Here is a 22,822-nt window from a genome sequence, read left to right on the forward strand (position 1 = left end):
TTCGTCCAATCAGTGACAGTGACACCGCAGATACGCAAATAAGAACGTTAACCCGGGGTTTAGGAATGTACAGCGTGAAACATCTGTTAACGAATACGGTGGTTAACCGCAGGTACAGTGTGAGCGGTGCGAAACGAGATTCCAGAAAAGTCAGGATTCCGTTTATCCGGGTTTAGGACGACCTAGTGTGAAAAGCCCTAGAATGTTCAAGTCCGAACTGAATTTGTTTAGTTTAAAAATAATCACATGGAATTAAAAGGTAATAACAAAGTCCTTTTTAAAGGGTTACTCCATCCCCCAATGAACATTTTGTCATTAATCACTTACCCCCACGTCGTTCTAAACCCGTAAAAGCTTACTTCATCTTTGAAACACAATTATATTAGAGATATTTTGGATGAAAACCAGGAGGCTCACGCCCAGTGTTGGGGGAAACGCATTACAACGCGAGTTATGTCATAATATTACTTTTTTCAAGTAACTAGTAAAGTAACGCATTACTTTTGAATTTCTAAGAAAATATCTGTATATAATATTTTATATAATATCTGTATATAATATATACATATAAATACTTTTTCAAATAAGTAATGCCATTTACTTTTTTCCCCATTTGTATTGATTGACAAGTCTCCTGTGGGGAAATCGGGAGTAAACATGACGTTACTGTATTCTAGGCTAAATGTGAACATGCATTAATTCATCTCACTCACAAAAAAACAGATTCAGTGTTCATCAAAATGAATAAAAACAGTGAAATACAAACTCAGAATATGATGCAAACCTGCAATAATTAAATATTTTAAATAAAACAAATATCCTTTATGCATTTAATCCTATTTTATTAACCAGTGTCTTTGCTGCTGACCTTCACTGATGCAATTCAACCACACTAATAAGCAAAAATTACTTCAGATAAACTAACATTTTTGCTTCATTTATTTATATCTGAAGAGTGATATTCTCCTGCATAAATGTACTTTTCTTTCAGCCTGAGGTGAATTCACTTCACTTTTGGTGTAAAAGGACGTCTCGTTTGTGGACTTCTCTTTTTCGTTCCTGTTTTGTTAAAAATATTTAATAACAAGAATGTCTCATTAATTGAAATCATGAAACCTGCAGAATTTAACAGCAATTTCTTAAAAGTCTATCAGAAATCACATGTTTTTAAGGCCCTATGAAATACATTTTATTATTTTTCTCAAATTCAGTTTTGTTTGTGAATCTGTTTTCCATTATTTTCTTTATTCTATTTTAATCCTTTCATTACATTTAACAATCAAAAGCATGTCCAATGAATTTATAAAGGATAATTAAAGAATTAATTTGTTGTATGCTATATATTAGTTTATTATATGTTTTTCAGAAATACTGTGTTGTGTATTTACAATTTTCTGGTAAATAAATTCTGGTAAATATTTTTTCTGGTAAATATTCCTTAAACACTGTTTTAATCATATTTTATTAGTAGTACTATCTTTACATTAAGTAATATATTAATATATTTCTGACTGTCAAGTTAAACCAAGCTTTTATTTTGACGGGTTGCTGTGAAGACCTTTAGGATCTTCATTATATGACGACAGTTTTCTACAAAAGAAACAGTGAAATGCTGATGAAGTGTCTCTCAGATCAGTTCTAGATGATGTTCATGAGTTCATGTTCTCGTATATTGAGGCGACAGAGGCTGAAAACAGCACGAGCGTCACGTGTATGTGTGTAGTAAACAAAACTGCGCGTCCGCGCCATTCACAAACACAGACACGTAGAAATACGGCTCTTATTAAAATGCATTCTTAATGTACTGGTACTAGTAAAATGTGGAATCGTACTGTTTTTAAAAGAAGGGTATCGCTGTACTTTTTAAGTACCGACACTATTCACGAGCAGACCACGACACATGCGTACAGACGAAACACCTCGGATCAGCTCTGTCTGTACACTGATCTCTGTGTTAAGGTGTGGTCACACTGCACTTTTTGTCCCACTGACTTCCATTCATACACATGTAAACGCGTCAGACCCGAAACCGAGGGCGTGCATTTCATCTAACAGTAGAGGGGACAATAAACGTAAAATTTCTCAAGAGTAATTTTTGAAGGGGACACAAATAATACAGACAAAATCTTGTAAGGACACATATGTGTACACAGCACGGAAAGCGTGTTTAAATATGAGTTCACCACGCGGTCACATTATAATTACTGAATTGAATGGCAAGTCCATTGATCTGCCACTTAACATTATATTGATCAAAACCCAACACATCACGATTAGTCTAATATCAGTTCACACACAGGCTCATCACCTCGTTAGTTGTAGTGGGTGACAAGATACGATATTAAACAAGCTACGCTTGGAAACCTCATAAACGCTCATAGAAAAATACATCGGATATCATCATTTTTTCACTAATTTATTAAGAATCCAGCATCATCTGTATTCAAAAGAAAGAATCACTTCACCCGATGTCTAAAGTGAGTAAAATAGCCTTGACGGCTTGAGATACTGACACATAACTACTAACGAACTACTAACAAAACTCCCATCAGACTGAGCGCGTCTGTTGTGTGTCTGTGAAGGGGGAAAGCAGGCAGTGGACCAAACCACTGTGGGGCAAGAAAGGGGGAAACTCAAAACATTCCTTCACCTAAAACGCTTTTTTTGCATTTATATTGTTTTACTACTTACACAGTTATTTTAAGTATATGTCCATTACACAGAGTCGCCTGTATCGATATTTCCTTTAGCAGGTCAGATCGCATGCGTCGTGCGTGATCTGAGGCGTGTTTCGTCTGTATGTTTCGTGCGTCATGGTCTGCTCGTGAACTTATGAACGCGCTTGCAGAAAGTGTCATATTTTCTTTTCTTCGCGCACAAAAAGTGTTCTCGTCACATAAAATTCAGATTGAACCGCTGACGGCAGACGGACTATTTTGATGATGTCTTTCGTACTTTTCTGGGCCTTGACAGTGTTAATTACTTGGCAGTCAATGGGACAGTCACGAGCCTGCCGGTTTTCATTCAAAATATCCCAAATTGTGTTGCAAAGATAAACAAAGCTTTATGGGTCTGGAACAACATGAGAGTAAGTGATTAATGACAAAACTTTAATTTTGGGGTGGAGGAACCCTTTAATAGAAAAGGTGAGGGTGGCTGGAGGGATGGGGGGTTGAAGTATTGACTTGGGGCCTTGACATAGTGAATACCAGTACACACACACACACACACACACACACACACACTCCGCTGCTAATGTAATGTAATGGTGGTGATATTTGTGAAAATGTTGAAGGTTTCATTAGCGCGTGTCTCCTGGTGATCAACTGTCAACACTGTTACGTTGCCATTAGTAACTGACCTGCTTCACGAGCTGAGCGCGAGGGGTCGCGCGCACGCACACATACACACACAAACAAACACACACGCGCGCACACACACACACACACACACAAACACACACCGCCCTCCTTACCTGCGATGATGACCCGTCTTATCTTTCTTTCCTTTCGGCCTTCTCTTCCGCGCTTGAATGGCCAACACTGGAGCGCAGAACCGGGAGACACACGGATCGAATCCCGCCGAACAGAACCGAACCGAGCCGAACAGAAGACACGCATCATCAGTGACAGAAGCATCGCTCACACAAACACAAGCTCGCTCAGCTACATACGAGTGAAATCAGCGCTCATGACTATGTAGTGTACACTAAATAGGGACTGGTGTCTCTCACCCTTTCTAGAGCTCATGATGTTGTTCCTCCAGTCGGGATCTCTCTCCTCTTTCCTGCGCGTTACCTCCGCCGACGCGCGTTCAGGCATCTACGTGGCCGCGCACGGGCAGTCGCGCTCATTTTTTATTAATGACGCATCATCGAGGGGTTCTCTGATTGGATGAAAGCACGAGACGTCGGTGAGTGGGCGTTATCGAAAAGGGATTTTACTCCCGCGAAGAGCTGGACGATGAATATTCATGAGATAACGCCCAGGGACGCTTGAGGAAGGTTACCAAGCAACGTCAGATAATCTAATTAATATTTACGACACGCGTCATGATCTGAAAACCACGCCCACCGGGTGGAAAACAATCCAGCGCTCTCCACTGACTTTGTATTGCGGGAAGCTGCCTCTTTGTCATTTCTGACACAACAAAAAACAGAAAAATGTCTAAAAGCTGCTATGTGACAAGCTGTACAGTAAACAAGATAAAAAATGCGTTTTTATAAGCTGTCCACCCCAAAAAACGAGCGTTTAAAATAAAATAAGAGCGTAATGTGTCATTACTCTGAGAACTGCGCCCTCTAGAGGTGAACTTAATCATTACTTTTAACCGTGTCAAAAGATTATTTCACCACCCTGTGTGAACCTGACAGGAGGAGACATACTGACAAACTAAATTGTATTGTTCTGTGTCAGTTCTCCTTTTCCTTACTTTACTTTTGTTGGAGAAATAATGTAACTGAATGTCCAACATGAAATGGGTCGACGGCGAATAAAAACGTAGCTCTGAGTTTTTCGCTTGTTTACTGTACACCTTGTCACATAGCAGCTTTTAGACATTGTTTTGTTTTTTGTTAGAAATGACAAGGAGGCAGCTTCCGGCGAGGATTACTGCCCCCCCCCCCCCGGTGGGCGTGGCCTAAATGCGCTCTATTTAGATGAGCACAGCTGAGTGTAAATTTTAAATCAACTGCAATAGAGTGTGTATTCATTTTTAAACGTATTACATAAGTAATAAAGTAGTATACTTTATAAAGAAATCAACATTTAGTATTTTTTAGAATCATTGCTCGTATTATTGTAGATGCTGTTTTTAATGCTAATATACAGTACTGTGCAAAAGTCTTAGGCCACTAGTATTTTCATCAGCTAAAAAATGGTTTAAAGTCAGTTAAAGTCAGTCTTTTGCTGTAGTGTGTCAGTAGGAAATATCAGTTTACATTTCTAAACATTCATTTTGCCATTAATTATAATAATCCAGTGAGATTTTTGTGTGGAGCACAGGCTGTTGTCAGACTCCTTGTGCAAACAGAGACCTGATCTCTCCATCATTCAATCCAGTCTGTCTCAAGAAACAGAAAAAACGGAGACAGACTAAATCCAGAAGAACTGTGGCAACATCTCCAAGATGTTAAGAGACCTACACCTACAAAGCTACAGTACTGTTAACATTTTTAGGCAGTTAGGCACATAACATGAGGATGCTGTCACAAACAATGTCATAAATAGATTTTCTTTATCAATGAACTTCTATTAACTAAAATAAATCAGCATTTGATGTGACCATCCTTTGCTTTTACAGCAGCTTTTGCCCTGTGTGCACTTGTGCAGAGTTTTTCAGGTAGCTTTGCAGGTAGGTTACTTGAAACATCTTGGAGATGTTGCCACAGTTCTTCTGGATTTAGTCTGTCTCAGTTTTTCTGTTTCTTCATGTCATTCCAGAGACAGACTGGATGATGGTGAGATCACTGGCTGTTGTCAGACTGCCTGTGTAAACAAAAATCTCACTAGATTATTACAATTAATGGCAAACAGAATGTTTGGAAATGTAAACTGATGTTTTTTACTGACACACTACAGCAAAAGATAGAAATAACTGACTGTAAACCATTTTTTAGCTGGTGAAAATACTAGTGGCCTAAAACTTTTGCACAGTACTGTATATATACAGTATATGTGACCCTGGAGCACAAAACCAGTCTTAGGTCGCTGGGGTTTATTTGTAGCAATAGACAAAAATTCATTGTATGGGTCAAAATTATAGATTTTTCTTTTATGGCAAAAATCAATAGGAAATTAAGTAAATATCATGTTCCATTAAGATATTTTGTAAAATTCCTACTGTAAATGTATGAAAATGTAATTTTTGATTAGTAATATACATTGTTAAGAACATTATTTGAAGAACTTTAAAGGTGATTTTCTCAATATTTAGATTTTTCTGCACCTCAGATTCCAGATTTTCAAATAGTTGTGTCTCAGCCAAATCTTGTCCTATCCTAACAAACCACACATCGATGGAAAGATCATTTATTCAGCTTTCATATGATGTATAAATCTCAATTTTGAAAAAATGACCCTTATGGCTGGTTTTGTGGTCCAGGGTCACAAATATATATTACTACATGGGTTAGTTGGTAATGCTACACCTGATTGCGCAATCTGAATTGTCGTGCTATGATCGACAGCGGTGTAAGCCAATGACATTCGTCAGGGGGCGGGTCTCTGTGGAGGTTCGTTTCCGGGGTATGTGAGAGTCAGATGAAACACGTGTGTGGATGTTTTGCGGAGCGGTTCGTCTCGTGTGCGCGCAGTAAGATCAGTACATCATGTTTTGCGCTTTTGAATAGATTTGTTCATGTTGTGATCTGTTCTCTGTGTGTGTGTTTCAGATCTGTGCTGTTTTATTCTCATTCCGTGTGTAAGCGCATTTTTCACTGCCCGAGAATCAGCTTTCGAAGAGCCGCTTTTACAGCACAGTTTCTGCAGCTGTCGACTGAGATGTGAGTAAATGTATATTGTAAATCCTGTTAGAATTAGATTTTAAGTTGTGAACGTACAGATACAGTGTGCACACTATGATAAACCAGAATAATCATGTTGTGTGAATGTAAACAGCTTCAGTCCTGTTTCTCACTTCCTGTCCTGACAGCAGCTCGGGCCCGATGATGGAGGAGACTGGGGCGAATCCGGCGTCGGTTCTGACCGGGGAGAAACGCTCTTTCCCCGACGAGGATCCGGATCACACCGCCAAGAGGCTCAGAGTCGAGGAGGAGGAGGAGGAAGAACAGAGCCGAGGAGGAAAAGATGAAGGAGAGCAGCTGGACGAGGAAGAGGAGCTGTGTGAGGAGGAGGAGGAGGAGGAGAGCTTCGCTGACATGATGAAGCACGGCCTCAGTGAGGCAGACGTGGGCATTCTCAAGTTCATCAGCGAGCATAAAGGCTTCTCCGGCATCCTGAAGGAGAGGTGTGTGTTTCTGCTGGTGTGTGGTGTGTGTGTGTGTGTGTGTGTGTCAGTGACGTGCATCCTTTTTTATTCAGGTACTCAGACTTTGTGGTCCATGAGATCAGTAAAGAGGGCAAGACCGTTCGTCTGGATGATCTGTCTGTTCCCGCTGATGTGGAGGTGAGAGGCTGCATTACTCGCACGTGTCTGTTTGAATGAAGATCATTCACCAATTTTATTATTAACGGAATCAGTTCAGTGTTCGGTTGCATTTTTTCAAACGGACAGCCCTGCTTCACCGTGTAAGAGAGCGTTTGTCCGTGTGCCGCAGGAAAACTCTCCGGACTGCAGCGCAGCCGAGGTTCAGGTTCTGACAGAAGAGCAGAAGCAGCAGCTGGATGAACTGCAGCTCTTCAAGAACAAAGAGGGAAGCGTGGCCATCGAGGTGACCTTCCTTACGTTACGCGTCTCCTCTGTGTTTCAGATGCTGTTCTTCATTGGAGCAGAATAAATGGCCTCTTATTCAGGGTTTCTGCACGTCTTAAAGTCTTACACGAGAGCAGAGTAAAAGAGAGCAAAGTCTTAAACTCGTCAATTTAATAAAACATTGCATAAACTGAAATAAAGAATATCTTCCTCTGTATTTTTATCTTGTTTTCCAGTGCAAATATCTGAACGTCATTACATCAAGATGCATTTACTCAAGTAAATTTACTAAAACATGAGCCCATTGACATTTGTCCTTGATTTTTTTTTTTTTTGAATGTATCTAGATTTAAGAATCTTTAGACATTTGTACTGGAAAACATGACAAAAATACTGAGGAAGAACAGACTTTGTAGCGGTGTAATCAGAAGATACAGTAAAAGTCATTTCCGTATTCTAGTATTTATGTGCAAAGATGCTCAAGACTTCAGCTGTTTTTATGTAAAATGAAAGAAAAAGTAATGGAGATTGATTAGAAATTGTGTTTTTAAACTTTAAAGTGCAGGTAATACAAGACTTTTACATTACAAGATAATATTAATGTATAGTGTTTCAATCAGATGTGCTCCTTAAATTGTCTTCACTTGGTCTTAAAAAGGTCATAAAACGTCTTAAATTCACTTCCATAAAACCTCCAGAAGTCCTGTTATTGTAATCACCCGGGTTCCAGATCTGAAGGAAAGCAGAGTCTGGAAAAATATTTGCGTTTCCAGACTTTTGCCCCTATTTAGTGTTTTTATAATAGAAAATTAAGAATTTAATAAAAATACATTTATCATAGAAGAAGCAAGGTTTCATGGCAGCTGTTTAGTGATTGTCAAATACGACTGAGTGAATTCACGGTGCTCTTTTTCATTATGCAAAATGCAGATTATAAGCATTTTGTTTCTTCTCACTATATTATTAGCACCACTTTACATGACCTCAAAGACCTTTGCAAAAATTAAAAATATATACAGACTTTTATGTGTGCACAAGAAACCATTAAACCGTTAAGTCTTTTTTTATAGACCCTTGAACTAAATGGTAAATTTTGTGTCATTGTTTTTCCGCCACCACAGAAGATTTGTTAAATTGGACATTAGGCCTTGATACTGTGAGAAAAACCAAAATTTGAGCAAATACCTCTTTATTAATTCATGTGCATCCATTTTCTTGTTTTTTTTCAGAGTAAGATGGCAATGATGCACAAAGGAAATATATAAAACTAGAAAAGGTTAAATAAAGCTAGAAACTGTAATGCGTAAGCATGCAAAAAATTCCCATGCGCATGTAAATAGTTTCTCAAATGCACAAGGATTTATTATTTATTTTTATTATTTGTTATTTTAGGGGCTTTGTATATTGTCACTTTGAGAATTTATTTAAAAAAAAAACATTGATAAATGCCTCTACTGTATATCAAATTTAAAGCTGTTTATGTTAAGTATGGTCTGAAAATCTACTTTGGAAATTTAAGTCTGGAAAAGTATATTGAAATGGAAAATGTGTAGGAGCCCTGAATCACGTACCGATATCGTAATCAGAGCATCATATTCTTAATGTAGTCGATGCGCCGTTCGATCAGGACAAGGACTAAACGCTTCGTTTCACTTTGGTCCTTTTAGCATCTTGAAAAGCTGAATTTGTGTTTGTGAAGAAAATGCTTGAGTTTTTATAAGAGCGCTGAAACGGCGCTGACTTCAGCTGCGGCTCTTGTCTTTATCAAAGACGGCATGTGCCCTTGATCATACGATGATGACGCAGCCCGTGCGACTGTACTCTAGCTGTTCTGAAGTGAGGAACAGACTCAAATCATGTCATTTTTATGTTTTCCAGTGGGTCGGTGGTGTGTTTAGTTGAGAGCATTGTTGGAAACCTCTGACCAATACTGAATCTTTCAGGTGCAGGAGGATTCGAAGGAGAAACGCACTCTTCTGCACAAAGCCGTGAAGACTCTGTATCCCGGCCTGGAGACCAAGACCGAGGACAGACAAGGGAAGAAGTTCATCGTGGCGTATCATGCCGCCGGGAAGAAAGCGCTGGCAGGTACTGCTGTGGTAAAGGGCGCCGCACCCGTCTGTCCGAACGCCTGAAAGACTGTATCTAAGATGAGCTTTTAGTTTGAGTCTGGTTCTGATGAATAGTGAAGGTGCTTGATCACTAGATGGCGCTCTGCATGATCCTCACCTCGCTTGCATGAGCAGACAGATGTGCATGAGCGAATGTGACGCCTGTGCATGTCAGCAGACAATCGGGATGCTTTTGCATTTCTCTGATCAAGAATGAGGATCTTGATGAGATCCGTTCGGTCGTGTGTCTCGTCACTGTCCTGAGTAACGCTCTCTTGTTCTCCTAACGCTCCTTTCGCTCTCTGGACAGAGGTCCGGCCCTCGGCAGGTAAGATTTGTCCCACGTCAGTCCCGGGACGGGCACGTCAGGGAATCCGTCTTCTGTTGGAGTTGTGGAGTTTCAGTCTAAAAGCAAATTTGTTAAAATGCTGACGAACCATCTTTTATTACAGTTACAGTTTTAACATGCATTTATGAATCTGTAGGACCAAATCACGGCAGATAAATGCTGAGATGATTGACGAAAGAGTGTTTATGTTTGGTGATTGTTCTAGAAATATTATTCTGTCTGCCCCTTGAGGCGTGCAGGAACAATCAAAACATCAGGGGAAAAAATAAAAAAAGTCAGGAAACAGTGGTTGAATTAAACCGATGACCAGACAGAGACGCTGTGCTAATTGAAAAGCTTTAAATTCATACTGTGTTTTTCGTCTCTTCCCTCACGTGTCCCACCGAAGCCCCTCGAAAGCATTCGTGGCCAAAGAACCGTGGAAGTTTCTGCCATTTCGTGCTCTATAAGGAGAACAAGGACACCATGGACGCCATCAACATCCTGTCCAAGTTCCTCAGGTCTGTCAAACGCTCCGTCTGAGAGACGCCGTCGCCGTTACCGAACGTCCCACTCAGATCCTCTTGTGTTTCTGTAGGGTCAGACCCAACATGTTCTCCTACATGGGCACCAAAGACAAGAGGGCCATCACGGTGCAGGAGATCGCCGTGCTGAAGTGAGTGAAGAGGAGCGCAGGTGTTCAGATGTCTGCTGTCCTCACCCGTATTTCTCTGAATGTGAATGTGAATGTCTCTCGACAGGATCAGCGCTGAAAGACTGTCTCACCTCAACAAATGCCTCATGAACCTGAAGCTGGGAAACTTCAGCTATAAGAAACATCCGTTAAAACTCGGAGAACTGCAGGGAAACCACTTCACGGTGGTTCTCAGGTGAGACACTGACGCTCCATGTGAGCTGCTGTTTGACGCCTTATTCCAGGGATCGTACGTGGTGCTTAAGATGCTTGAAGTACTTGAATTTGAGTTTTTGACATTTTAGGCCTGGAAAACCCTTGAAAATAGCATTATTTCTGAAGAGGTACTTGATAAGTGCTAGAATTATTAAAAGTGTTTAATTTTTTTTAATAAGCACATATCATCTTATGCAATAAAAAAAAAAAAAAAAACTATCGAGCTAAACCAGTAGTAGCACTGATGTGTCGTGTAAACATGACTGAAGACGCAAAAAGAGGAACAGATGAACCCAATCAATTGAGTCATTTAAGCTGGAGCCGCTTCGATTGATTCAAACTCATGACTTCTTTTAATTTCATTTCAAGTGATTCACTAGCGAATCAAATTAGAAGAGCGGTTCATTTTAAATTTCAATATCGCTTGTAATGATTTTAAAAACCATTGCATCACATTCACAACATGATTCACTGTTTCAAATTCATTTGATTCAAATCGGGACTTCAGCATGTGTTCTTGAATCATTCTGCAAATTAAATGATTCAGTCCATTCAATGACTCAGCCCTGATCTAAAATGATGGTTCATTTCATTCATTCTGTTCAGATCTGGTTATTGCTGCAGGTAGATCAGCACGACCAGTGTGGCCGTGCGGTGTTCAATCAGACGGGTCACCACTGGGACGTCCGGGTTTCTTAAGCATGAATAGCAAGAAAAACTAGACTGCATGCCTAAATAAGAATTAGTATAGTTTGGTGTCTGAAGTGACTGTCCCCACAGGAATATCTCCGGCTCTCTGGAGCAGGTGGAGCAAGCCATGACTTCACTCAGGGAAACCGGCTTCATTAACTATTACGGCATGCAGCGCTTCGGCACCACAGCCGTGCCCACGCACCGGGTCGGCAGGTGAGCACACACACACACACACACCTGTGTTTCTGTTGCTCAAATAAGTGGAATTGATGGTTTGCTGTTGGCTCTTATTCATAGGGCTATACTGCAGAACAACTGGAAGGAAGTGGTGGATCTCATCCTGAAACCTCGTCCTGGAGGTCAGATTCTCTCAATTGCCTTTTCCGTTTCAGTAAAATGTGATTAATATCTTCCATTTGAGTAAAATACTGCCCAACTGACACAAATAAGTCGAGTGTATTCAAACTCGGGACGCCCGAAGTTCTAATAAAATGCTTTTTTCATAGTTGTGTTTGACAAATGAAAACTGTAACAGTATATCCAGGGTTTCCGTGGGTCTTTAAAAAAAGTCTTAAATCACTTTTCTGTGAAATAAGGCCTTGAAAAGGTCTTAAATCAGAGAAGCAAGTCTCAAATTCATATGATCATGGCATTAATTTTCTGAGGGATTGTTTCCTCTTGTGTTTCATTTTAAAGTGAAGCGAAAGCATAATTTCTGTGTTACATAGTTTAAGTCGCTCAATATTCATTAAACAAAATGCGATAGTTGGCGGTGATGTGCCGCTTCATCTGTCAGTCACCAGAAGAAGAACTTGTCCTTTTGATTTTTTTATAGTATTAAAAATCATTTCGTTTAGTTAGAGAACACACAATACAATTTAAAAGTTTAAAGCTGATTTAGAAGTGAAAGTAAAATGCGCAGGATGCTTTTATAATCAGTACTGGTGCAGAGTATGTGATCTGTGTAGGGCTCCCAGGGGGTCACCACCCCAGTTGCTCAAAAAAAAAAAAAAAAAAAAAACTTTCGTTCTATAGTAATATTTACATACACATATACACATGCAGTAGGTTAAGCACACATAACGCTCCATTCCCGCATTCGCGCCCGCACTCACCTCGAGTAGCCTAATGTTTGTTGCTGACTGCAGTCATAATAAGCGGTCTGGTGCCGAGAAATGAACAAACAAAAAAAAAAGCTAAGATGATGCCCGTGTATCACTTGCAGGAGTATTCATAATCCTGAGAAACTTTTTGGCTGTTGACGTTAATAATGTGTTTTTAATGTCGGTAATAATTTTACCACCACTAACGCACCTGCCTTACTAGTTTCCATGGCTTAAAATGCTTTAACCGATATAAAAACAATGAGGCAATAATGATCAGTTAATTAAAAATAATCATTTGGTTTCATTAAATAACATAGTTAAAATACACAATGTGGGCTAATACGAAATAAACAGTTTATATACATTACATATTACAAATGACTGCAAAGGGCGGCAAAAGCCTAATATTGTTGTTACACTTAAAGGACGAACAAATCCTTTAATAGTTTAATAGTGACTCTTTTATTCAAATATCCACTTAATCTTGTGATAGAAATGCTACAGCCTCTATAATTTTTTTTTTCAATAAAAACGTGGACATCACAACCCTTGCCAAAATTAACCATGGTTTTATCGTAGTAAAACTGCTTAATTGTCTTTGATGTGTTTTCTGGATGCTTGAGTCAATAAAATCAATTGGACAACTGTATTAGGCCTAATAAAACCACAGTCATAGGTAACTGTCCATTTACAATTTACTTTTAAATTTTATTAAAGTTCGTTTTCGACCCTGTATAATAGGCGTTTATTTATTTTAATACTTCCATAATGAGGGAGGGGGCACAACAATACAATTATACTTAGAGCACCCATTTGGCCAGCAGCGGCCCTGTTTACACGCTACTTAAAACTGAAGAAAAGAGGGAAAACTCAAACAAATTAAAAACAAACAACTGCTTGATGCCGAATTGCCACTAATTTGAAAGTGAAAGTAAAATGCGCACGTCACTTTTACCGCTGAATTGCTGCTAATTTGAAAGCTAAAGTAAAATTCAAACTATACTTAGGAAACACATTGCTGTATTGTTTTCCCTTCAATTTTTTTCTCTCCCTTAAATTTTCTTTAGTTGGTCTTAAAGTCTAAATAAAGTCTTAAATTTACCCTCATAAAACTTGCAGAAACCCTGTCAAAGTGCAACAACACAGTACTGGATATATCGTCTCAGGTTTTTAGTAAAGCCACTTCAGATTTAGTCCTGGTGTGACGGATCTGTCGCCACCTTTACTAATGCCACAGTACTAGTGCTAGACACCCGTTCACGCTTGTGTTTTTTACCTGCGGTGCGTCCAGCGGAGAAGGGCTACCTGGTGAAGTGCAGAGAGGAGTGGGCGCGATCTCAGGACCCAGAGGCGGCGCTCAAGAAACTGCCGGTCAAACGCTGCGTGGAGGGCCAGCTGCTGCGAGGCCTGTCCAAGTACGGCAAAAACAACATCATCACAGCGTTCGGCCTGGTGAGAGAAGCGAACGCTTACACGTGCTCTAAAAACACACATCATGAAATGACCCCACGTGCCCCTCTAACCGTCTTCATCCTCCTTCAGATCCCTCGAAACAACAGGCTGATGTACATCCACAGCTATCAGAGCTACGTGTGGAACTCTATGGTCAGCAGACGCATGGAGGCCTTCGGGCTCAGGGCCGTGGAGGGAGATCTGGTTCTCAGAGGAGGTGAGTGAGCGTGAGATGAGGATGATGATGATGATGATGGTGGTGGTGATGATGATGCTGACAGAATCGCCTGTGTTTTTCAGCCTCTGCTCACGTTCTGTCCGCCGAAGAGGCAGAGAAACACTCCATTCACGACGTGGTGATGCCGCTGCCGGGGTTCGACGTCATTTATCCCACTCACAGCGGTGAGGCCTTCTGGGAAAATATATATGACGAAGGCTCATTTTAAAACAAATTCATCACATTTTTAGCTTTGTCCTGTAAAAATACATATGCCGTCTAAAAACCCGGTCAGACGTGTTTTCTGTCGGTGCTGTTTGATTCCTCACTCGTGCGTGTCCCGCAGTGGGTCGAGGCTACAGAGACATGATGAGCGCCGACGACCTGGACATCGATAACATGAGGCACAAGGTTCGGGATTACTCTCTGGCCGGCGCTTACAGACGGATCCTCATTCGCCCCAGAGACGTCAGCTGGTGAGTGAGCTGCGTTAACTCGCTTTGGGCTCGAGATTCAGTTCTGATGGTTTCATCTGATGTTTCTCTTCCAAAGGGAGCTGATCCAGTACGACGATCCACGAGTGCCTCTCGTTCACACAGACGTGGAGAAATTAGAAAACGCTCCGGCTCCGGTCTACCTCAAAGGTCCAGGACACACACATTTACTCTTTAGCTCTCTGAATAGGGACGTTCCTTAGACGTCTATTGGTTTACTGACTGCCTGGCCAACGGCGCACACTCGTTCTCGTTGGATCGCCTGTAGCTTTGGGAGAGTGAAAGACCATCAGTGGGGTTAAAGGTCACGACTTTGTCATAAACTCCCTGAATTATTCTTGCACAATTTGTGCCCGATGAATCTTGAAGTTGTCATTCTAGAACAGGGGTCACCAAACTTGTTCCTGGAGGGCCGGTGTCCTGCAGAGTTTACCTCCAACTTTCCTCAACACACCTGCCTGGGCGTTTCGAGTATACCTAGTAAGACCTTGATTGGCTGGTTCAGGTGTGTTTGATTAGGGTTGAAGCTAAACTCTGCAGGGACAGAAGCTAAACTCTGGTGACCCCTGTTCTACACTATGAGATCCATCAATTAGGAACATGGCAGAAACATGAGTCGTTGCAGTAATGATCTATCTCTAGACTCTGAAGTATTTAAACCAATTTAAACCAAGTAGCCATGTGATGTATAGAGATACTAACAAATGCTATACGTACACTACGTGTGTCTGTGTGCAGAAGGGAAGTATCGGGCCCTGAAGATGGAGTTTTCTCTGCCGTCCTCCACGTACGCCACGATGGCCGTCAGAGAAGTGCTGAAGATGGACACCAGCATCAAGAATCAGACTCAGCTCAACACCAGCTGGCTGAACTGACGGCCACAAACACCCTGGAGTTTCCAGCAGCTTTATTCTGCTCACGTTAAAACGGCGATAAAGATTCGACTGTCATGTTTGTCATTTTGACACAAAGAAAAGGCTACAGCACAGTTTTCAGTTCACTTGGTTTTAGTGTTGGTTTTTTTAATGAGTGTTTTTTTAAAGCTCTGCCGGAGTATAAAGACCGTTCTAAAGCACATGTTTCCAGAGCTTTAGCATAAACCGAACACTGAGCAGTAAATGAACACATTCTGGATCTTGTAAGATTAATTTTGCTCTTTGATGATTTATTATTGTATTATGTTTGATTCCTGCTGAATGTTCAATTTGCTAGTGTAAATATTTTAATCTGAATAAATGAATCTGCCTGATTTCTTTATGTATCAGTGATTTAGTACAGCTGTGGGACGTCTCCTCTAACAGATTCACACTCTTACAGGAGATCACCACTTCCAGAACAACAATTCACAGATAATGTAGTCACCCCCTTGTCATCCAAGATGTTCATGTCTTTCTTTCTTCAGTCATAAAGAAATGTTTTTTTGAGGAAAACATTTTAGCATTTTTCTCCATATAATGGACTGATATGGTGCCCCGAGTTTGAACTTCCAAAATACAGTTTAAATGCAGCTTGGACTCCAGTCTTCCTCCAGACTCTGGGACCATGATTTCAACATGAAATGCAATTTTTACTTTTATCTGAAATGAGGACTTTGGTCCACTGAGCAACAGTCCAGTTCATTCTCTCCTTAGCTCAGGTAAGATGCTTCTGACATTGTTTCTGTTTCAGAAGTGGCTTGGTAGCCCTTTTCCTGAAGACGTCTGAGTGTGGTGACTCTTGATGCACTGACTCCGGCTTCATTTCACTCCTTGTGAAGCTCTTCCAAGTGTCTGAATCGGCTTTACTTGACTGTATTCTCATCCCTGTTGCTTGTCCAATTTCTTCCTTCCAGTCAACATTGCATTTCATATTCTTTGATGCAGCACTGTGTAAACAGCCACCCCAGTCAGTAATGACCTTCTGTGACTTCAATGATTGTCTTCTGGACCACTACCATGTCAGCAGTCTTCCCCATTATTGTGGGTTCAAAGAACAAGAGATACCTGGAATTTATTCTGTAGGGATGAGTGATGCGCGTATGGCGGTTGCAGTGTATCTGCGGGCGCTGCGGATCATCCGCGGGTCGGGTAATAAAAAAGTGCATTCTGATTATTTGAGGGTGGCTCACGGGTGGATGAGATAAATCAATAATGACGCAAATATTAACTACATTTTCTAAAATATGAACCTGTTTTAAATACTTTTTTTCATCAGGCAAATGATTTCATTTTTGTGTGTGTGTCTGTTTGTGTGTTCGCCTGCTTGAAAGTTGACAGAAAAGGTGACATTCCAGATGAAGTTTGAAGGGAATTATGCCTGTGTTAATGCTGTAGAGTAGGGTAATATTTAGTGGTGTAGTGCAGTACCTGCGTATACCCATTTCTTCATCAGTCGGCTTTGCGTACCCACTTCTAAGTGCCCTCTGATGCGCATCATTCAGTAGTGTCCTGCATTAGCCAAAATCATGACAGGCCGCCATTTCTAATTCAGTCGTATGTGATTAAATGCGAATATTCGCTCAAAACACCCAGTAAAGACTGTAAGGACCGGGCCGCTGACTTCCTTTGAAGTATGTTTGATGATCGCGCCCGCTCCGTCTGCGCGAGCATCAGATTTGCTGCCTGACAAGAGCGGCACGCCTAGTAGTAAAATTAATAATTATTATTGATTACTAATTTGAATCAGTACATTATAACGAAAACAATACCTTAAAATGAAAAGATCTAGGTTTTTATGAACAGAAATTTCTTAAACTGGGTGAACCCCTGTAAACTTTTGTCCAAGGATCCAGTAGACGTTCAAACACCCAATTGATTTGATCAGAGATTGCGGAGAGTCACGTCCAGATGTCAGTTAACGTTATTCTTTTTAGCGTGAATCTGGCCTAAAGCACGAGTGATCAAGCTTATATAAGTGTGCAGCGATCAGATCAGTTGAATCTGCTGTTAAAAATTAACCATCCATTCATCATTTCATCATGCAAAACTAAGAATTAGAATGAGTGTAAATGACGATCGGCGGCGGTTATCTAAATCAGACAGAACTGTAGGTGCGGGTGGATAATTTATTTGAAGCGGTGGATTCGGGTGACGTTTGAGCTCATCCGCGCATCTCTAGTAGAGATGGACATTTAATGAAACTCAAAAGTAAATATTCTAATATTTGAGATACTGGATTTTTGACTTTCATTAGCTGTACGATCTAATCATCAAAATTAAAATTTTTGAAATTTTTCATTTTACATGTAAAAAACCTGGAATATATCAGTTTCAGTTTTTGAAATAAGTTTTAAACAAGAAAAATAACTTTTTCACAATATTTTATTTTTTTCCTGAGATGCACCTGTGTGTGTGTGTGTGTGTGTGTGTGTATAAACCAGAAAAGTATTTTTCATATATGTATAAATAATCTCTGTTCATGTGTTCATCCCTGTTACTGTGCCCCATCAGTGATTATTAATAGACTAATTTGTTTGTCATTCTTTGTGTGCATAATCATTAAAGTAATCAAACACATGACTTTATTCTATTCTATTCAATTCAAATTTATTTGTATAGCGCTTTTCACCATGCATATGGTTGCAAAGCAACTTTACAGCAAATTAAAGTTTTTACAATATATTTAGTAGTAGCTTACTATTGGTGACTGTCAAGCCATTTAAACCATTTAAGTGCAAGAAAATGTAGAAATGTTACTCTGGGGTTTCTGTGGGTGCACACAGGAGAGCAGCGTCTCTGACAGTGCAAATACAGAATTGAGCTCTTTTTCATGGCTACTTGCACTTGAATGGACAAATACGCACACAATTGTCAAATACTGGTCTGAGTGAGTATTCTTGCTAGCTCAGTCTGTTAATCTGTGTATATTTTCAATATCATTTATGTTAATCAAACAACACAAGAAAAAGAAAATCTCATTGCCCTTGACCGAATAACTTTTGTAGCTTTAACAAGGATTAATTAATGTTTATAGTGTGGACTATGCAGTGTGATTTTTACGTTTGATTATTCAATTTTGTAGCTGAATTAAATGGTATGTTGTAAGACCCACATGGAAAAATGTCTATTTCACTTGTCTTTGCTGTGTTTATTTGCTATTGCTTGTAATTTATTTCATTACTATTCACAATGCCTTATCTATATCAGCTTAACTATATTAGTTATATTAGTTTATAATGAGCAATATGTTTATGCATCTTGAAGCAGTGTTTTGTGCTCAGATAAGAGGTGTATGACCAGGTAATTCTCTCACACAACCATTCAAATTATATTAATAGACTTTAATCAGGGAAGTTTTTTTTTTCTTTTCCATTTCCGACAAGAGTGAAAAGTCTGTGAATTAAAGGAGTACAGAGATTTCAATAGATTGTACCATTTAACCACATGCCAACTATTCAGCTGATGAAATGTAAAACATTTTTTAAGGTTGTGGGTACAATTTGTAGAAATGATGACTACAGGTTCAAATCTAGAGCTAGTATGAAATTAATGTCAGTTGCATCTCCCATGCCACGAGTTTACTCCCATGCTGTGATATATTTCTGAATGAAATGAGTTTTTGAACATGGAGGGGAAAAAAAGCTTGGCTTTTATTCATTAGGTGTTGCTTGGATTGTGGAAAAGTGGGCATTACATGTTGGAAATGAAACAACCCCGAATTCTCTGTTATTCCTCTTTCAAAATGTGTAAAGTCTTTTAACAGACCGTGTTTGCTTCTCTTCATCATTCTCTTCTGCAGAGACGTCCTGCTTGGTGGAAGAGACAGAAGAGAGAGGCTGGATGACGAGGAGAGAAGAGAGTAGGACATTCAGGACAGGAGAAAGAAGGTTGGGTGGACAGGAGAGGAGCGGCTCTCCTATCTCTCTTCCATCTATTTTGAACCTTTCTGTCAGTCTCTCATGTCTCCTCAGTCTCTGAAGACAGATGGAAAGCTTCATCTCAACTCAAAGGTAAGGAAGATTGTCAACTTTCAATAACACTGTATCTGTTCATTTGTTTATTTAAATCAGAGAGTAGTATTTGTTTTAACTACAAATAGTCTGCCTTATTAGCAGAGGCTATTTACACTGATGTGTGACTGGGGTAGCCAACACTACAAAAGACAATTTTAAAAACAACAGCTTCAGTGGCATCGATGGTAAATGTGTGTGGAAACATTCAGGTTCCTGGGCACTACAGTCTTTTTCACATTGACCTGATTTCAAAAAGGCCCAGCAGAGGCTGGGCTGATAATCCTGAAGGAGCTGATGAAACAGTTCTCAACAGTCCATCCTCTGCACCTCAATAACTGTTGGTAGCTGCTTAAAACTGGCCTTTCCAGAGGATAGTCATGATTGGCACTAAAGATCTAGCTTCTTTGGTTGTAAAGGTAGGTCTGGACAATAATTCAGTATCAATATATATCACAATATAACTGTAAATTATATAGTAAATAAACATTTCTGATATTTCAAAATACATCACCAGCAGTGTTGAGGAGTATCTAGTTATATTTAACAGAATTATGTAATTTAATTACTCTGTGGAATGCTTGATTCTGATTGGTCAGTCATGACATTCCAAGGTGTGTTATTCCCTGATAACAACTGGTAAAAGCGAATAACACAGACTCACCCGGGCAACTTAAGTCGGCACTATACGCTTGATAGTTTTTCTTGGTGGAAGCTTTGCATTTGGTTAGCTAATAAAATATTAAATCTCAATTCAATATTTTGTGTACAATTTCTTAATTTTGTCATCCTGGGATCGTGGACTCACTCTATTGTGCATTTTGTCTATCTGCTATTTTGTTTTGTACACTGTAATGGACAAGATAACTAACAAACTAGTACTGTAAGTACTAGTACTTATTTCAGCTTAGATCAGTGTTTTGTGTTGAATTATTTACTTTTGTGGCAAGCAGCTGTGTAATAAGTGGGTTAATGTACATCCAGCCAGTTGTTATCTCAAAATAAAGATGTATATTACAATCTTAACTCAAGTGATGAAGGATTTTGAACAGTAGACTAATCAGTGTTGTATGCCACTGTAAGGTTAACTCTGCCTGGTTTAAAAGATTAACAGTTGAAGATTTTTAGTTAGAAATTTAGAAAAGTAATCAAAAAGTAATCAAATTTAATAAGTTACATTAATAATGTATTTGACACTACTTATTATATTTTAAATAGAATAACTTGTAATCTGTAACCTATTACATTTTCAAAGTAGCCTTCCCAACACTGATTACCGGTATTTCTCATACACTGTTTGCCATTCATTGATTTATTTGTGGTGGATGACCCAGTTGAATAAACATGACCACTGCACTTTTTAAATTAAAACTTGGCACAGGTGTTTTATATGAATGCATCACGAAGGGAACCGACTGTCTTCAGAAATGTTGCGATGGCCGTTTCATTTTATCTGATGAAGTAGTGTTCATGAGTGCAGCTGTGGTTTGTGTACAGTCATAAATGGGGAAACCGCTGCTCTGCTGCTCCAAAAGTGCCGCCTTCTGGCAGAAAATGAACTAACTGATATGAACTAAATTGAAATAATAATTTAGTAACTTATTGCATTTGCATTAAATGGTAAGCCGGCTTTAGAGCATTAAGAATCTTTCGGGCTGACACACACAAGTCCGAGGTAAGTATACAGTGTGATACTAATACTCCCACCACCTCTACTCCATGTGTTTCTCTGCACAGGGCCAGTGCACCCAGGTTGCGATTTTCCCAGGTCTCCTCCTCTCCGGCCCCGGGACACCACAGACCCTGGGTGCAGCAGCAGCGGAAGATGAGAGCTGGGCCCTAAACGCGAGGACCTCTCCCCCTTCGTTACCTCCGGTCTTTGAGATCCCCACCTGGAACCGTTTCGCTCCTCTCCATGAGATGGAACGTGACGCTGTGATCGTCGGAACCTCCATCATCTGGCACGTCCGTGCTACCTTAGCTTCAGGTAAGCTGCACACTCGCCGTTTTCCTGCTGCTCTTGTTTTTGATGTTTCTGCGCAGTAGGGATGTAACGATTACCGGTTTGACGATAAATCGTGATAAAAATTCCCCACGGTTAGTATTACCGTTTCATATTTCAATTATCATTAAAACCGTATTCGATTACCACGATTTGAACAACTGATGATAAATAAATACTGTCCAGCATAAAGTTAGGTAACAGTCTCATCTGCGCACGGCACGCAGAGTAGTTTGGTTTTGTGTGAAAAGACGACGGAAAAGCTGGGATGTTTTGAAAGGGTGCTTATGGCGCCGATCCCCACGGAAAAGATCGAGCACGCACGGAAAAACATGATTATTATTATTATCATCATAATAATCAAACTGATATTACAGTAAAAATAGTTTAATAATAATAATAATAGTTTAATAATAGTTTAATAATAGTTGAATGTGTCATATTACACATTCATCTGATCTGATCTTATGGCTGTTGGAGAATAAAAATATTATTATTATAACTATACTTATAAGTGGTCATTGATTGCTTAAAGTAAAGTAGCATACGAAAGATGGCAAGATATGAGACTACATTATAACTGAGAAATATAATCCATTAGGAATGTGACCAGATCTGGTGGCGGGAGATTTCAATAGTCAAACATATCTTAATGATGTCAGACACTGAGTCCTTCATTCTACAATTTATTAAAAACAACTAGGATTCTCAATTTATCCAGAGTCGTGAAGCTCTTGTTTAAATGTTGTTTATTACTGCATATAATTTATTAAAATGGAAGTTTAATTTCATAAAGTTCAACATGTACCTACATTTTTTTTTTTTTTTTTTTGCAATTTGTCTCAGTTGAATAAAAAACTATTTTCCCTATATATTTCATCATTGAGGACTTCTTAAGAAAAGTTTAAAAATCTCGTCTCGTCTCATCTCGTGAGATAAGGGTCTCGTCACACCCCATTATCCATTTACATTTAAGTAAACGCAACATGTTCATTGTGTGTTATAAATCATAATACTCAAGCTACAACTACAAATAAGTAAATATTATAATACATGAAAACTCTTCTTATGAATATTCATAAGATGATAACATATTCTAAGTTTTTTTTTAATAATGCATTATACATTCATTTAAATGTGGGCTTCATAGAAAGGGTTACCAATGTTTTTATTTGACAGAAACTGCCTTTGCTGCGATTGCTGACTGGTAT

The 22,822-nt window shown here is 39.5% G+C and overlaps 2 protein-coding genes across 5 annotated transcripts in view; one reads left to right on the forward strand and one right to left on the reverse strand.

Moving 5' to 3' along the window:
* srpk2 (SRSF protein kinase 2) overlaps positions 1–3,820 on the reverse strand; it is a 41,671-nt gene extending 37,851 nt beyond the window's left edge. For both annotated transcript variants that reach the window (XM_051099602.1, XM_051099603.1), the window contains exons 1-2: positions 3,734–3,820; positions 3,476–3,542 (exon numbers count right to left, since the gene is read on the reverse strand). In XM_051099602.1, coding sequence (XP_050955559.1) covers positions 3,476–3,542; positions 3,734–3,749 — 83 coding nt within the window. In that variant the 5' untranslated portion in view covers positions 3,750–3,820. The remainder of the gene's footprint in view (positions 1–3,475; positions 3,543–3,733) is intronic.
* Positions 3,821–6,183: 2,363 nt separating this feature from the next.
* pus7 (pseudouridine synthase 7) lies at positions 6,184–15,931 on the forward strand. 3 transcript variants are annotated; one of them, XM_051100278.1, is made up of 18 exons: positions 6,184–6,312; positions 6,392–6,502; positions 6,652–6,966; positions 7,041–7,125; positions 7,277–7,390; positions 9,315–9,459; positions 9,793–9,810; positions 10,220–10,331; positions 10,409–10,486; positions 10,572–10,700; positions 11,501–11,626; positions 11,711–11,772; positions 13,811–13,971; positions 14,062–14,188; positions 14,272–14,373; positions 14,535–14,664; positions 14,741–14,832; positions 15,421–15,931. In XM_051100278.1, exons 1-18 carry the CDS (start codon positions 6,278–6,280, stop codon positions 15,555–15,557), a joined length of 2,079 nt encoding a protein of 692 aa, XP_050956235.1. In that variant the 5' UTR covers positions 6,184–6,277; the 3' UTR covers positions 15,558–15,931. The 3 variants fall into 3 exon arrangements, with proteins under 3 accessions (XP_050956235.1, XP_050956236.1, XP_050956237.1); XM_051100279.1 differs by having other exon boundaries at positions 6,655–6,966; XM_051100280.1 differs by lacking the exon at positions 9,793–9,810.
* The last annotated feature ends 6,891 nt before the right edge of the window (positions 15,932–22,822 follow it).

This window comes from Labeo rohita, chromosome 25, assembly GCF_022985175.1.
Source record: "Labeo rohita strain BAU-BD-2019 chromosome 25, IGBB_LRoh.1.0, whole genome shotgun sequence".
NCBI lineage: Eukaryota > Metazoa > Chordata > Actinopteri > Cypriniformes > Cyprinidae > Labeo > Labeo rohita.

What these genes read in the sequence shown, in the direction of transcription:
- pus7 (XM_051100278.1), top strand. Translation starts at nt 6,278, where the DNA reads ATGTTTTGCGGAGCGGTTCGTCTCGTGTGCGCGCA. An exon ending in GTTCGTCTCGTGTGCGCGCA is followed by an intron (nt 6,313 to 6,391) that starts GTAAGATCAGTA and finishes TGTGTGTTTCAG; the next exon opens with ATCTGTGCTGTTTTATTCTC. An exon ending in CACTTCACGGTGGTTCTCAG is followed by an intron (nt 10,701 to 11,500) that starts GTGAGACACTGA and finishes CTGTCCCCACAG; the next exon opens with GAATATCTCCGGCTCTCTGG.